The sequence below is a fragment of the Microcaecilia unicolor genome, chromosome 7 (assembly GCF_901765095.1).
Source record: "Microcaecilia unicolor chromosome 7, aMicUni1.1, whole genome shotgun sequence".
Lineage (NCBI taxonomy): Eukaryota > Metazoa > Chordata > Amphibia > Gymnophiona > Siphonopidae > Microcaecilia > Microcaecilia unicolor.
The window spans coordinates 1,202,871-1,220,138 of record NC_044037.1 but is presented as its reverse complement, the minus strand read 5'-3'; the positions used below and the strand labels follow the sequence as shown (position 1 = coordinate 1,220,138).

General features: G+C 44.3%; 1 protein-coding gene across 1 annotated transcript in view; it reads left to right on the top strand.

Moving 5' to 3' along the window:
* NONO (non-POU domain containing octamer binding) overlaps nt 1-17,268 on the top strand; it is a 78,498-nt gene that overhangs the window by 43,376 nt on the left and 17,854 nt on the right. Inside the window, exons 8-10 of the mRNA XM_030208919.1 lie at nt 9,567-9,669; nt 11,260-11,299; nt 14,402-14,505. Of these exons, the coding sequence (XP_030064779.1) occupies nt 9,567-9,669; nt 11,260-11,299; nt 14,402-14,505 (247 nt within the window). The remainder of the gene's footprint in view (nt 1-9,566; nt 9,670-11,259; nt 11,300-14,401; nt 14,506-17,268) is intronic.

Genomic DNA, 17,268 nt, shown 5'->3' with positions numbered 1-17,268 from the left:
GATTGAGGATGGCATGAGAGGAGAGAAAATCAAGGCAGCGGCTGTGAACGGCGTGTTCAAGTATCTTGGAGAGGAAGGGTAGGAGGGAGATGGGGCGGTAGTTGGAGGGACAGGTAGAGTCAAGTGATGGTTTTTTGAGGAGTGGTGTGACTATGGCGTGCTTGAAGGTGTCAGGGACAGTTGCAGTGGAGAGAGAGAGGTTGAGGATATGACAGAGTGATATCAGGAAAAGAGGAGAAAGAGGCCTGGGTTGGTTGGTTGAGGGAGTGGGTTGAAGGGTGAAGAGGAGGAGGTGGCTTGGTAGTGAACTCAAGGTTGATCTTCTGCACCTTGTTGCGGAAGTAGTCAGCCAGTGATTGAGGAGAGAGTGAGGGGGGGTGGGAGTGGAGGGCACTTTGTGGAGGAGGGAGTTAAGGGTGGCGAAGAGACGACGAGGGTTGGAGCTGAGAGAATTAGTCAATTGGGTGTAATAGTCCTGTTTGGCAAGGAATAGGGAGGACTGGAAGGAGGAGAGCATGAATTTGTAATGAAGGAAATCGGTATGGGTGCGAGATTTCCTCCAGAGGCGTTCAGCAGATCGGGCGCAGGAGCGAAGGTATTGGATGCAAGGGGTCAGCCAGGGCTGGTAAGGTAGGCAGGTAAGGTTCTGGTGTAAATTAGGAATTGGTTATTGGACAGAAAACGAAGAGTAGGGTTAAATGGTCATTTCTCTCAATGGAGGAGGGCGGAGTGCCGCAGGGACTGGTGCTATTTAACATATTTATAAATGATATGGAAATTGGAACGATGAGTGGAGGTAATTAAATTTGCAGATGACACAAAACTATTCAAGGTTGTTAAAACATGTGTGGACTATGAAATATTGCAGGAAGACCTTAGGAAATTGGAAGACTGGGCAACCAGTCTACCAAATGGTAGATGAAATTTAAAGTGGACAAATGCAAGGTGATGCACATTGGACAGAATAATCCAAATCATAGTTACTTGATGCTAGGGTCCACCTTGGTGGTCAGCAACCAAGAAGAAGATCTAGGTGTTATAGATAATATGCTGAAATCTTCTGCCCAGTGTGCAGCAGTGGTCAAAAAGCAAATAGGATGCTAGGAATTATTAGGAAAGGGATGGTAAATAAGATCAAGAATACTATAATGCCTCTATCGCTGTATGGTGTGACCTCAAGCTTGAGTATTGTGTTCAGTTCTGGTTTCTGTATCTCAAACAAGATATGGTGGAATTAGAAAAGATTCAAAGAAGAGCGACCAAAATGATAAAGTGGATGGAACTCCTCTCGTATGAGGAAAGGCTGAAGAGGTTAGAACGCCTTCAGCTTCAGAAAGAGACTGTTGGTGGTGGTGGGGGGGGGGGGGGGGGGTGTTATAATTGACGTCTACAAAATCCTGAGTGGTGTAGAACGAGTAGAAGTGAATCAACAATTTTTTTTTTTAAATTTCATAAAGTACAAAGGCTAGGGTACACTCAATGAAGTTAGATGGAAATAGTAGTTTTAAAACATAGTAACATACTAGATGACGGCAGTAAAAGACCTGCACGGTCCATCCAGTCTGCCCAAGAAGACAAATTCATATGTGCTACTTTTTTTATTTGTACTGTCCTCTTCAGTGCACAGACCGTATAAGTCTGGCCAGCCCTATCCCCGCCCTCCCAACCACCAACCTCGCCTCCCAACCACCAGCTCTGGCACAGACCGTATAAGTCTGCCCAGCACTATCCCTGCCACCCACCACCGGCTCTGGCACAGACCGTATAAGTCTGCCCAGCACTATCCCCGCCTCCCAACCACCAACCCCGCCTCCCAACCACCAGCTCTGGCACAGACTGTATAAGTCTGCCCAGCACTATCCCTGCCACCCACCGGCTCTGGCACAGACCGTATAAGTCTGCCCAGCACTATCCCCGCCGCCCAACCACCAGCCCCGGCACAGACCGTATAAGTCTGCCCAGCACTAGTCCCGCCTCCCAACCACCAGCCCCACCATAGACCGTATAAGTCTGCCCAGCACTAGTCCCGCCTCCCAACCACCAGCCCCACCACAGACCGTATATGTCTGCCCACACTAGCCCCGCCTCCCTACCACCAGCTCTGCCACCCATTCTAGGCTAAGCTCCTGAGGATCCCTTTCTCTGCACAGGATTCCTTTATGTTTATCCCACGCATGTTTGAATTCTGTTACCGTTTTCATCTCCACCACCTCCCGCGGGAGGGCATTCCAAGCATCCACCACTCCGTGAAAAAATACTTCCTGACATTCTTCTTGAGTCTGCCCCCCTTCAATCTCATTTCATGCCCTCTCGTTCTACCGCCTTCCCATCTCCGGAAAAGGTTCGTTTGCGGATTAATACCTTTCAAATATTTGAACGTCTATCATATCACCCCTGTTCCTCCTTTCCTCCAGGGTATACATGTTCAGGTCCGCAAGTCTCTCCTCATACGTCTTGTAACGCAAATCCCATCCCATCCTCGTAGCTTTTCTTTGCACCTTCAATTCTTTTTACATCCTTAGCAAGATACGGCCTCCAAAACTGAACACAATACTCCAGGTGGGGCCTCACCAACGACTTGTACAGGGGCATCAACACCTCTTTTCTTCTGCTGGTCACACCTCTCTCTATACAGCCTAGTAACCTTCTAGCTATGGCCACCACCTTGTCACACTGTTTCATCGCCTTCAGATCCTCAGATACTATCACCCCCTCTCCCCATAAGTACATAAGTACATAAGTAGTGCCATACTGGGAAAGACCAAAGGTCCATCTAGCCCAGCATCCTGTCACCGACAGTGGCCAATCCAGGTCAAGGGCACCTGGCACGCTCCCCAAACGTAAAAACATTCCAGACAAGTTATACCTAAAAATGCGGAATTTTTCCAAGTCCATTTAATAGCGGTCTATGGACTTGTCCTTTAGGAATCTATCTAACCCCTTTTTAAACTCCGTCAAGCTAACCGCCCGTACCACGTTCTCCGGCAACGAATTCCAGAGTCTAATTACACGTTGGGTGAAGAAAAATTTTCTCCGATTCGTTTTAAATTTACCACACTGTAGCTTCAACTCATGCCCTCTAGTCCTAGTATTTTTGGATAGCGTGAACAGTCGCTTCACATCCACCCGATCCATTCCACTCATTATTTTATACACTTCTATCATATCTCCCCTCAGCCGTCTCTTCTCCAAGCTAAAAAGCCCTAGCCTTCTCAGCCTCTCTTCATAGGAAAGTCGTCCCATCCCCACTATCATTTTCGTCGCCCTTCGCTGTACCTTTTCCAATTCTACTATATCTTTTTTGAGATACGGAGACCAGTACTGAACACAATACTCCAGGTGCGGTCGCACCATGGAGCGATACAACGGCATTATAACATCCGCACACCTGGACTCCATACCCTTCCTAATAACACCCAACATTCTATTCGCTTTCCTAGCCGCAGCAGCACACTGAGCAGAAGGTTTCAGTATATCATCGACGACGACACCCAGATCCCTTTCTTGATCCGTAACTCCTAACGCGGAACCTTGCAAGACGTAGCTATAATTCGGGTTCCTCTTACCCACATGCATCACTTTGCACTTGTCAACATTGAACTTCATCTGCCACTTGCACGCCCAATCTCCCAGTCTCGCAAGGTCCTCCTGTAATCGTTCACATTCCTCCTGCGACTTGACGACCCTGAATAATTTTGTGTCATCAGCGAATTTAATTACCTCACTAGTTATTCCCATCTCTAGGTCATTTATAAATACATTAAAAAGCAACGGACCCAGCACAGACCCCTGCGGGACCCCACTAACTACCCTCCTCCACTGAGAATACTGGCCAAGCAAACCTACTCTCTGCTTCCTATCTTTCAACCAGTTCTTAATCCATAATAATACCCTACCTCCGATTCCATGACTCTGCAATTTCTTCAGGAGTCTTTCGTGCGGCACTTTGTCAAACGCCTTCTGAAAATCCAGATATACAATATCAACCGGCTCCCCATTGTCCACATGTTTGCTTACCCCCTCAAAAAAATGCATTAGATTGGTGAGGCAAGACTTCCCTTCACTAAATCCGTGCTGACTTTGTCTCATCAGTCCATGTTTTTGTATATGCTCTGCAATTTATTCTTAATAATAGCCTCCACCATCTTGCCCGGCACCGACGTCAGACTCACGGTCTATAATTTCCCGGATCTCCTCTGGAACCCTCTTAAAAATCGGAGTAACATTGGCTACCCTCCAGTCTTCCGGTACTACACTCGATTTTAGGGACAGATTGCATATTTCTAACAGTAGCTCCGCAAGTTCATTTTTTAGTTCTATTAATACTCTGGGATGAATACCATCAGGTCCCGGTGATTTACTACTCTTCAGCTTGCTGAACTGACCCATTACATCCTCCAAGGTTACAGAGAATTCGTTTAGTTTCTCCGACTCCCCCGCTTCAAATATTCTTTCCGGCACCGGTGTCCCCCCAAATCCTCCTCGGTGAAGACCGAAGCAAAGAATTCATTTAATTTCTCCGCTACGGCTTTGTCCTCCCTGATCGCCCCTTTAACACCATTTTCGTTCCAGCGGCCCCAACCGACTCTTTGGCCGGTTTCCTGCTTTTAATGTATCTAAAAAATTTTTACTATGTATTTTGCTTCCAACGCTAATTCTTCTCAAAGTCCTTTTTTGCCCTCCTTATCTCCGCTTTGCATTTGGCTTGGCATTCCTTATGATCTATCCTGTTACTTTCAGTTGGTTCTCTTCTCCACTTTCTGAAGGATTGTTTTTTGGCTCTAATGACTTCCTTTATCTTACTGTTTAGCCACGCCGGCTGACGTTTAGTCTTTTTTCCCTTTTTTCTAATACGTGGAATATATTTGTCCTGAACCTCCAGGATGGTGTTTTTAAACAGCATCCACGCCTGACGCAAGTTTTTTTACTCTGCGAGCTGCTCCTTTCAGTCTTTTTTTCACCATTTTTCTCATTTTGTCGTAATCACCTTTTCTATAGTTAAACGCTAGCGTACTTGATTTCCTAGTTTCACTTCCTTCAATGCCAATATCAAAACCGATCATATATGATCACTGTTATCAAGCCGGCCCTCGTACCGTTACCCCCTGAACTAGATCATGAGCACCACTAAGGACTAGTCTAGTATTTTTCCTTCTCTTGTCGGCTCCTGAACTAGCTGTTCCATGAAGCTGTCCTTGATTTCATCAAGAAATCTTATGTCCCTTGCGTGTACAGATGTTACATTAACCCAGTCTATATGCGGGTAATTGAAATCCCCCATTATTATTGTGTTGCCCAGTTTGTTTGCGTCCCTGATTTCCTTAACATTTCCGCATCCGTCTGTTCGTCCTGGCCAGGCGGACGGTAGTACACTCCTATCACTATCCTTTTCCCCTTTGCACATGGAATTTCAATCCACAGTGATTCCAAGGAGTGTTTTGTTTCCTGCAGAATTTTCAATCTATTTGATTCAAGGCTCTCGTTAATATACAATGCTACCCCTCCACCAATCCGATTCACCCTATCACTACGATATAATTTGTACCCCGGTATGACAGTGTCCCCCTGGTTATCCTCCTTCCACCAGGTCTCAGAGATGCCTATTATATCTAATTTTTCATTTAGTGCAATATATTCTAACTCCCCCATCTTATTTCTTAGGCTCCTGGCATTCGCATATAGACATTTCAACTATGTTTGTTGTTCCTAAGTACATCATGCTTAGTACTTGACAGTATTAATTGGCAATCTTTTGTCTGATTTTTATTGTTATTTAAGGATACCCGATCTACTACAATCTCTTTGCAACCTCACTATCAGGATACTCTATCTTCCCTGTTATGGTGATATCTTTGAAAGCTACCTTATCCCGAACCATGCTCTTTTGAGCGACTGTCGGCCTTCCCCCCATTTCTAGTTTAAAAGCTGCTCTATCTCCTTCTTAAACGCCGATGCCAGCAGCCTGGTCCCACTCTGGTTAAGATGGAGCCCATCCTTTCGGAATAGGCTCCCCCTTCCCCAGAATGTTACCCAGTTCCTAACAAATCTAAAGCCCTCCTCCCTGCACCATCGTCTCATCCACGCATTGAGACTCTGGAGCTCTGCCTGTCTCTTGGGCCCTGCGCGTGGCACAGGTAGCATTTCAGAAAATGCTACCCTGGAGGATCTGGATTTCAGCTTTCTACCTAAGAGCCTAAATTTTGCTTCCAGAACCTCTCTCCCACATTTTCCTATGTCATTAGTACCCACATGTACCAAGACAGCCGTCTCCTCCCCAGCACTATATAAATCCTATCTAGGTGACGCGTGAGGTCCGCCACCTTCGCACCAGGCAGGCAAGTCACCAGGCGATCCTCACGTCCACCAGCCACCCAGCTATCTATATGCCTAATGATCAAATCACCAAGTACAACAGCTGTCCTAACCTTTCCCTCCCGGGCAATATTTGGAGATATATCCTCGGTGCGAAAGGATAGTACATCCCCTGGTGGGCAGGTCCTGGCTACAGGAGTACTTCCTACTTCACCAGGGTGATGCTCTCCTTCTAGGAGACCTCCTTCCTCCAAGGTAGCACAGGGGCTACCTGACTGGAGGTGGACTTCTCTACAACATCCCTGTAGGTCTCCTCTATGTACCTCTCTGTCTCCCTCAGCTCCATCAAGTCTGCTACTCTAGCCTCAAGAGAACGGACACGTTCTCTGAGAGCTAGGAGCTCTTTGCATCGGGCACACACATATGACACCTCACCAATTGGGAGATAATCATACATGTGACACTCAATGCAAAAGACTGGATAGCACCCCTCTCGCTGCTGGACTGCTGACTCCATCTTAGTGTTTTTTGAGTTTTTCCGTAATTTAAAACTTGCTAAAGTATTAAGGATATCAGCCTATCACTAACTTACAGTTCCTCCTTTAAACCCCAATCTTCAAGTTCCGAAAGCACAAGCAAAATTTGTTCACTTACCAGAGAAATATCCTCTTCTCCCAGAACTTATTAGAAGGAAAGCTGGGCACCTCTCAACCAAGAAAAGGCTACCAGGGGTTAGGCCGAAGCCAGCATTCCTCCCCCTGAGGGTCACCTGATCTTGGCTAAGAAGTACCTGGTAGCTCTGGGTAGGTGGAGCGAAAGCCCTGGGTAACTGTGGCGAAGGCCCTGGGAAGGTCATCCGTACCTAGCAGACTCTCACTGCCTAACACATACGCCTCTCTTGGATTTCTACTCCCTAAGTGCATCACTTTGCATTTCTTTGCATTGAATTTTAATTGCCAAACCTTAGACCATTCTTCTAGCTTTTTCAGATCCTTTTTCATGTTTTCCACTCCCTCCGGGGTGTCCACTGTGTTACAAATCTTAGTATCATCCGCAAATAGGCAAACTTTACCTTCTAACCCTTCGGCAATGTCACTCACAAATATATTGAACAGAATCGGCCCCAGCACCGATCCCTGAGGCACTCCACTACTCACCTTTCCCTCCTCCGAGCGAACTCCATTCACCACCACCCTTTGGCGCCTGTCCGTCAACCAGTTCCTAATCCAGTTCACCACTTTGGGTCCTATCTTCAGCCCATCCAGTTTATTTAAGAGCCTCCTGTGGGGAACCGTGTCAAAAGCCTTGCTGAAATCTAAGTAGAGGAAATATTTGTCACTCAGAGAACATTTAAGCTCTTGAACTCTTTGCTGGAGGATGTAGTAACAGCTATTTGTGTATTTGGGTTTAAAAAAGGTTTGTACAGGTTACTGGAGGAAGTGTCCATAGTCTGTTGTTGAGATGAGTATGGGGGGAGCCACTGCTTGCCCTGGGATCAGTAGCATGGAATGGTGCCACTAATTGGGTTTCTGCCAGATACTTGTGACTTGAATTGGCCACTGTTGGAAACTTGATATTGGGCTAGATAAACCATAGGTCTGATTCTGTATGACTGTTATGCCAAAAATCAATAGACACGGCCTTTCATTGTCTTTGTGCTGGATTACTGGAACTCTGTATTGTGGCCTCCTGCTTGACTCACTGAAACGCTTGCAATTCAATTTATCACCGTGAAAGTACTGCACTGTGCCCACTGCATTGACCAGTTTACCCTCTCCTTCACTCCGAACACTGGATCCAAGTTTTCTCCCGCACCATATTCAAGCTGCTAGTTCTCACATTTCAAGGTTGTCTACTCTCTGCAGTTGTTACATTATCAAGTTTTTCATCCCTTACTCTTCCCCATCCCTCCACTCTGCTAATGAGAATCTTTTATGTTGTCTTCTGCACATCACCATTTCTCTAGAGGCTGCCTTTAGCTACCTTGACCCAAAGTTGTGAAACTCCTTTTCCCTTATATTGGTTGATGTTCTCCAGACTTTCAAAGCTCTCTTGAAGACTCATCTTTTCACTGAGGCCTTCTGCTCCCCTCAATCCTAACATTTTGTCCTTGCTCACTTTCTCCCATTTCCCATGCTTTTAGTTCAGCTGTTTGTTTGTTTTTTGTGTGTAAACCACATAGTCACCATTGATGGCTGCATTTGCAGTATATCAAGTGTTGTGAAATAAATAAAACAAATCCAGCTCCATCCCATCCCCTAAGCCCATTTCTCTGTTCCAATCTACTTTACCAAAAACAAAAAGAACTCTTAAAACATAAAGCTTGTTGCTGCCTGTTGGTTCTGTTATCCCTTTTTTCTCTTGAGGGCAGCCTGTAGGCTAGAAAGTCCTACGTGTGAGCATATCAATACCCTGTTTGTCCTCAGGAAACAGTTTCTTATATCAGGGGTTCTCCAAGGATAGCAGAACATTAAATCTTCAGAAGTAGTTTTATTCTAGTTGTGAAACTCTTCATAAAGGTGGTTAATAAATCCCAATAAATAAATAAGCCTGTAATGGACTGACAAAGTTCTGTGTGAGAGCAGCAGGTAGGAAGGAGGCACATGTGCAATTTGAGAGAGATCTCAAAATCCCTTTCCCCAGCACTGAAGATAGTACATGAAATGAGAAGTGATCTAGGTGTGGTCAAGTTCTTAGCAGTTAAGATTCAAGGCAAAGAAGATTTGGAGGGTACAGAAACCAGAGGGAGCATTATAGACTAACATGAGAAATACTTGTACCCACTGACTAGAAGGGTCTAAGTGAGGTTGTGTGTGAATGCAAGTTGTTAAAGTACTTTGACAAGGTGATGTCAAGAGAGTTGCTTGAGTGCAGGTTTCAATAACTCTGCTTTGGAAAAGGCAGGTAATTTAAATGTGAAATCCCAGGTCCAGAGAAGTAATGACTTGGTGAGTGTGAAAAATTGCCTTAATCTGGATTTGTCTTGCATTGCTTTTGGTGTGTGTGTGGCGCGGGGGGGGGGGGGGGGGGGGCAGTGACACTTGTGCTGGGGAGGGGTGGTAAGGAGCTGCTGCTTTCACTTTCCTGTCAGGTGGAAAGAGCAACTTTTTAAGTCATTGTCGTCTAGAGGCCAGCAGCCATGACTCCCTCACATTTCTTGCAGCACGACATCTTTTTTCTTGGCTAGGATGTATTTTTAGAGACAGATGTTTTGCAGTTGTCTGTTTTGCCCTAATAATTTGATTTCCCTACAGGCAGGAGGAAGAGCGAAGAAGGCGTGAAGAGGAAGCAAGGAGACAACAGGAAGAAATGATGAGGCGTCAGCAGGAAGGCTTCAAGGGGAACTTTCCTGATTCAGTATGAATTTTTATCTTATAGTAGTGATGTTAAAACTTACTGCTCTATTGGCACTTGGGGGTGAGCATGATCTGCCTAAACACTGAATGCGTAGTAAGGGCAGACATCGCTCCCACCCTCTCACTACATTGCTGCACTGGGGCGGTGCAACAACAGTATTTGAAGAAACATTATCTTATCCTCCAAGCTCCTTTCCCATTCCTCAAATCCGGCACATTTCTCACTGCATTGCTCTGCCCTTGAGCCGCATCTACTTGTCCCCATATGCTCCTCTCTAGTTAGCATGTGTGCACATGGTTCCTAGGTTGCTTCTCCCTGATACTCAGGGGCTTTGAGGAAGCTCTCCTGGGCTTTTCTCAGCATTGCCCACCAAACTTCAGCCTTCTCCGAGACTCCAAACGTGGTCCCAACACCTTCCTGCTTCCCAAAATGGACCAGGTCTGTCCAGGCCTGCGCTGAAGCTCTCTGTTTGCATGCCCAGAAGAGGCCTGACCAAACCCAGTACAGCTTGGCCTTTCCTGCTGCCCAGAGCCTCTAGTCACACAGCCTCACGGCTTTGCGTCCCGATGCGCACATGCACAAGACTTCGGGTTCACTGCCTAAGAAGGATCACCAACACAACAAATACACTGCTTCCCCAGCCAGCGCTGTCCAGGTAGAAACAAAATATTTAACCCACATGGATTACAGTATTGCCTAATTGGCACCCCTGCTAAGACGGCACCCAGGGCAGTCTTCTCTCCTCTTACTATGCTATTGAACACGGTTGCCTGTTAGGAGTCTGTTCTGTGGCTTTCCTTTGAGAATAGGTTCATAAAACATTCTTTTCCAGTGTGCTGCTCTTTACAGTGGTTTTTCATGAATAATAGCACTGTTGTATAGTTAGATTCTGGAATTTTACCATTTATCAAAAAAAAAAGGGGGAGAAACACAAATCTTCCACAGAAAGTCAAAGAAAAACAAGAAAGGATATTCCAAGAATATCAGTCAAAAAGATCTAAGGTTCTAAAAATTCTTTTCTCCAACAGTATGCAAAATGCGTGTGCGGTCTTCACCTTACAAATGAATAAACAATCCTGAACCTACATGGGTTGTGTTTCGGCATAAAGCCTTCCTCAGGGTACGTCACTGATGCATAAGAGGAAGAATACAGAATAATGCTCCAAATAACAAAATCAAAAGTTGAACTCTAATATGTCAAGCAAAGTATGCACTGGCAAGGCGCCTGCGTTAAAAATCAAGCGGCTCAAGACTGTACAGGCATTTTGTGTACTGTTGGAGAATAAAGACTTCTTTTTGACTGATAGCCTTGAAATATTATTCTTCCATACTTTTTTGATTACACTCTATCAACCCTTTCTTAACCAGCTATTAAGTCCATTGAGCTGTCTGAAGCTAGTGATTTAGGTTGCCATGTTGAGAGGGGGTGAACTTGGAAGATTTGTTTAGGGTTGCTTCTGGGAGTGACATATCCTAGAAACAAAATGAAGGCAGATAAAGACCATATGGCCTATTCAGTCTGCCCACCTGCCTTGTTCATTCAGGGTCTGGGAGTGAGTGTTTTATGGGTGAACTTTCTTCCTCTTTCAGAGAGAACAAGAAATGCGAATGGGACAGATGAACATGGGAGGTAAGTATTTGATGAAATTGCTTTTTATCTTTTCACGTTTTCTATTTGTTCCAATGTGATGGCAGAAGAGAGGGTCAAAGTACACTCAACAGTAAAAGTGCAAAAAAGAACCAAAGGCCTTTCAAGGATGAGATAGTCCTTTATTAGATCCGACACGGGCTGTGTTTTGGCGTTGAGTGCCCATGTCAGGTGTAAGTGAAGTTAGTCTATGTTAAAGTAATGAGTAATGAGCAAACAGAAACCAGAAGTGCGTCATAGCACCCCAGTGACAGTTTGAAGTTGACACATCAATAGAAAACAGATGTGCATCACAGCACACCAGCATCCCCAGTCAGCCTCGGTTTGCTGATTCTGTTTGTTCCAGACAGCAGTGGATTCTCTTAAGCTTGAAGCAGGTAAGTAGGCACTGTTGAGTTTAGTTTCCATTTTACCAGAAGGGTTTCAGTGTGAAAATAATCATAGCAATTAAGATCTAGTGCTGTGTTTTATCATGATAGAAACTTGGGCTCTGCTCTCAGGTCATCCTTATGCTTCCTGCTATCCTACAAAAATAATTCAAGGTGACCTTTTAAGCCACCTTTTTGCCTTAGCCTTTGATGATCTAATACCAGGGAAGCCTGGAGATCAACTGATATGATTTCACCTGTAACTGTTTGCATTTCTTTCCACTCCATTCAGCACGAATATGTTGTATCATATAATGGAGTGCTCTGTCATTTGTAAAATGTATTCATTCTGTAACTGCTTTGGCCTGCTTGACAGGTAAGACAGTATTAGCGAATACTAATAAACAGATGAAACTTAAGGTAGAGAGTGCTGTACAAAAGGTAGTGTTATAACTGCCTAGGTAGAAAAGGCACCAAGGCTTATATGTTGTATCAGTTTTATAAGGTCACGTGTGTGTCTGCATCTCAATGTATAAAATTTCCTCGGGAAAAGTAGGTGCACAGGTTTACACCGCTTCAAACCATAAGCATGTTTTATAAGGCCATGAATGTGTCTTTGTCTTTATAAAAATTACCTCTGGGAAATTAGCTTCAGCGCATAAGCATGGAATGCTCCAGTCCATTCCCCGTGAGTGAGTATGTGCCCTGCTACTGATTTGAGAACAGATTGAGAGATCCATACTTATAGTCCTCTGCAGATTCACTTCTACCCATTTTCCACTACTCAGGATTTTGTAGACCTCAACCATATTCCCCTTTAGCCCTCTTTTCCAAGCTGAAGAGCCCTAACCTTCTTCATGTTCAATTGTGAAGCGTTGCGTATGACTGGTAGCGCTATAGAAATGATTTGTAGTAGTAGTAGTAACCTCTTTAGCCTTTTCTCACATGGGAGGAGTTCCATCCCCCTCTATCATTTTGGTCACTCTTCTTTGAACCTTTTCTAATTCTGCTGTATCTTTTTTGATACAGTGACCAGAATTGAACGTAGCTCTCATGGTGAGGTTGCGCCATGGAGTGAAACTGGCATTATAATCTTGGTCTTATTTTGCATCCCTTTCCTAATAAGCATCTTGTTTGCTTCTACAATGACACCTAGATATTTTTCTTGAGTGCTGAGCTCCAGCATGGACCCTAACATAAGGTAACTATGATTCAGATTATTCTTCCCAATGTGCATCACTTTGTATTTATCCACATTAAATTTCATCTTCTATTTGGATGCACAGTCTTCATTTCCTAAGGTCTTCCTGCAATTTTTCACAATCCGCATTTGTTTTGACAACTTTGAATAGTTTTGTGTCATTGCAAATTTAATTACCTCTCTCATCATTCTGATTTCCAGATCATTAATAAATATGTTAAATAGACCGGTTCCAGTATAGATCCCTGCAGCACTCTTACTATTCACCCTCCCCCATTGAGAGAAATCACTGTTTAACACTACCCTCTGTTTTCTATTCAATAACCAGTTCCTGATCCTCAGAAGGATATTGCCTCCTATCCCATGACTTTTTAATTAGGTCTGCTGCTTTCTCATGACCAGAGTAAGAGCTTGCATGGGCTTTCTTCTGCTTCCAAAAGCAATCTGCAGATTTTGCAGAAAGAAACATGGTAAATTCTCTCTTCCAATACCCTAACACCTGCTCTGATTTGGCATTATTTTTTTTACACCGGTAAGATAATTTTGTTTCAGTGCTCTTTTCTGAGCATTGTGGAGGAATACAAAATTACCTCGTTTACATGAGCCTGACTCTATTTGCATGTTATCTGCGCTAAGGCCTGGCATGTGGCAAATGAACACTAGACCCCTCTCAACATTCTGCGCAGGTAAATGCGGATGCTAATATGTTGCAAATGGCCTGTAGCTCCTGCGTTTACGTGATCACTGGGGCCTGAAATCCTTATAAAAATTACTCCCTTGATATAACATAATGCATATTTCCTTTTCTCTGTATAGATGGCTTAGTGGGGAGGGATGTGGTCAGTGAAGATTATGTAGGGATATGTGTGTATAGGACAGTATGTTGGGGGGTAGGGCAGGTATTTTCTGCAGGCCAAGGGTGTTTGTGTGCATGCTGGGCACAATATTTCCCCTTCATTTCTCTCCTCTTGCACTTTTGCTGCTGTTTCTTATCTATCCTTCTTCCTCTCCCATTCATTTTCTGCTTTTTTTTTTTTCCTCTCCCTCTAAGCTTAGTGCCACACGAGCTTATCTTTGGGTGGCAGGGTGTGAGTCTGGGATTCCCATCATCCACATTTTCTATCCCAGATTTTTCTTTTCATAGCAGTTAAACTTTTGTTGCATATCCAAATCAAGTTAGCTTTAAATACTACTACTTAACATTTCTAGAGCGCTACTAGGGTTACGCAGCGCTGTACAGTTTAACAAAGAAGGACAGTCCCTGCTCGAAGGAGCTTACAATCTAAAGGATGAAATGTCATGTTGGGGCAGTCAAGATTTCCTGAATAGAGGTATAGTGGTTAGGTGCTGAAGGCGACATTGAAGAGATGGGCTTTAAATAAAATTCACATCCCAAGAGACATGAACCTTTATATATTTGGGCTAACCAACTGATATGTTGAGGTTGGGTAAAGACATGAGGAGAGGTTGATGAAGTTGTAATAGTTTGATTAAGACATAATTACTTTTTTGTAGGCTCAATGGCAATGAATAATCGAGCCACGATGGGTAGTACTAATGTCCCAGCCAGCTCAAGTGTTCCTGGAGCCATAATGCCCGACAGCACTGCAATGGGAATGGTAATGTATTATGGAAGGAACTGTTTTGATGACATTGCATCACTCTTCTGGCAGAAAATTCAGCATAATGCAGTAGATTGTATTAAAAAGAAAAATTTGGTCTTGCCTAATTTATTTTAGTCCCATCAGACCAGTCCAGAACCTGTAGGTTGTGGTGGTTGACCTGTAAGTGGAGACAGAGAAAAAAAAAATCCTACATGCTTTGCCAATAAGGGCTTCATGCAGCCTTAGATTCTCAGTATTTCAGTGGACCATATGTTTTCCATTGTGTTAGGTTTGTACTAACTTTACATTTTACACCTATTACATTTTTTATATACTGACCATCAAATATATAAGCATTTCTAACTCGCTTAACTCAACAAGGCTCAAGGTGGCTTACAATAAAAATTGTACATTTTGATATAGTACAAAAGCTTGGATCCATACTGGACGTAGTGGCGAATGGCAGCCTGAGTGTTGTGTGGGTGGGAGGAGTGGGCTGGCAGGGATGGCTCTTTTGGAGCCCTGGGGGGAGGGTCTAGTTATTTGGAATATAGACCTTGTGTTGCACTTCTTAAATAATAAGAGTTTAAAAAATTTGATATAGTTAATCACAATAATAATAAAGGCTTATCTGGGTGGTTTACAAGCATTTAAAAATCTGTGTAAAAGGAAAGAACAAAAGTTACGTAGAAACATAGAATCATGATGGCAGGTAAAGGCCAAATGGACCATCCTCTGTAACCCCTAACTCTTCCTTTTCCTAAGTGATCCCACATGCTTATCCCACACTTTCTTAAACTGACACAGTCCTCAACTCCACGACCTCCACCAGGAGGCCATTCCACGCTTCCACCACCCTTTCCGTGAAATAGTAATTTCTTAGATTCCTCCATAGCCTATTCCCTCTTAACTTCATCGTATGCTCCCTCGTTCCAGAGTTTTCCTTCAGTTGAAAAAGGTTCACTTTCTGTTAATACCCTTGAGATATTTAAACGTCTGTATCTTATCTCCTCTCTTCTAGCATATACATGTTGAGGTTCATAAATCTGTCCCTATATTGTTTGTGTTCAAGACAGATTACCAATTTTGTAGCCACCCTCTGGACCGACTCATCCTGTTTATATCTTTAGATTAAAAAGGATGACCAACTAAAGTGTCTCGAGACCAGATGACTTCTCATGTTCAAATATACACCAGACTCCTAATTAAAAGCTTTTAGGAAGGATCACGTGATGCTAGGCTAGAAGAAGGAAGCTCCAGAGCGGAGCTCCAGGGCCCCTCGTTTAACATTTAACCCCAAGCAGTTCAGAAACATTTGTAAAACCCATTAAACGGCAACATAACAGAAGAGGAACTCTCTGGGCACAAGATTGGAAGATTAGCAGATCTCTGAAGGAGTGAAAATGTCAACAAAAGTTCAAAGGAAAGAGGGAGCACGAAACCGTGCTGGAGATAGCAAGATGGCGGAGCATGGCCCCTCGGGTGAGTCGTCGGTGGGATCGGCATGGGCAGCGGAGGTCTTGGCGTTGCTGGAGACCTCGGTAGATCGAAAACTGCAGAGAATCTCAGATAAACTGGAGCAGGTGGACGGTAAACTAGAAAGCTTGCGTACCGATTTGACGGGCTACCAGCAGAGACTCTCTGACGTGGAAGACAGATGTTTTCAACATGAAGGTCGACAGCAAACGCTGCAGAAAAGGTTAGCTCAACTAAAATCAAAACTCATGGACTTAATTGAGCACGCCAAAATAATCTCAGGATGGTGGGGCTGCCAGAAACGATCAAAGAGGCTGACCTGAGAGACTTCTTTGAGACATGGCTGGCCAAAGCGCTGAACTTACCGGCGATTGAAAGCTCCTTGAGGATCGAGCGAGCTTATCGTTTGGGCCTAGCCAGGCAGAAGGACTCCCGAACACAAATCATGATTTTCAGATTACTGAATTATGCCCATAAGCAGGAGACTCTAAAGGCTTGGAGGCTTGTGGGAGTGCTACACTTTGAAAATCATCGCATTCTTTGTTTTCAAGATTTTTCAGTGGCAGTCGCTGCACAACGCCAACTATTTTCTGAACCATGCAAACTGCTCTATACAAAAAGAGTACGATTTGCCTTGCTCTTTCCGGCGCGCCTGAAGATCCAGCATACTGAAAAAAACCCACTACCTACGTGACGGGGGAGCAGTTGGCTCATGTGGGTTGGCCAGGAAACTGCTTGTCCTAAATGTGGTCATCGACCTCACTCATTTTGCCATGTCCTTTGGTCCTGTCAGGGCATCCGGAATTTCTGGATACATATTAAGAGATTTATTATTAAACTATTGAGGGAAGACATTCATGGGTCATTGGAACAATTTGTTTTCAATAAGCCTAGAGCTTTTTGCCCCCTACCTAGGTATTCTAGCCTCCTATGTCGCAAATTGTGTCTAGTGGCTCAAAAATGTATACTACAATATTGGACTTCCCTGGAGCCTCCCACTATTTGGCATTGGAAGAACCAGGTACATCTTTTGGTAGCTTGGGAGGCAAGGTATGTGAGGGGCTTCCCCAAGCGTAAGACACAATTTACACATCTGGAATCCCTACCTACAGAACCTGAGTGCTCAAAGTTGCAGTTTGATTCTCAATACCTTATAATACTGGTACACCCTAGTATATCTAATCACCTGTTATCTCCCACTGGGGGAGGGGAGGGGGGTTCCCATGGGCTATCAGTCCAAGCCAATGGGACCCAGGTGGGGTGGTATAATGGGGGGGTTGGGGGGGTAGTAGGTTGGTTGTC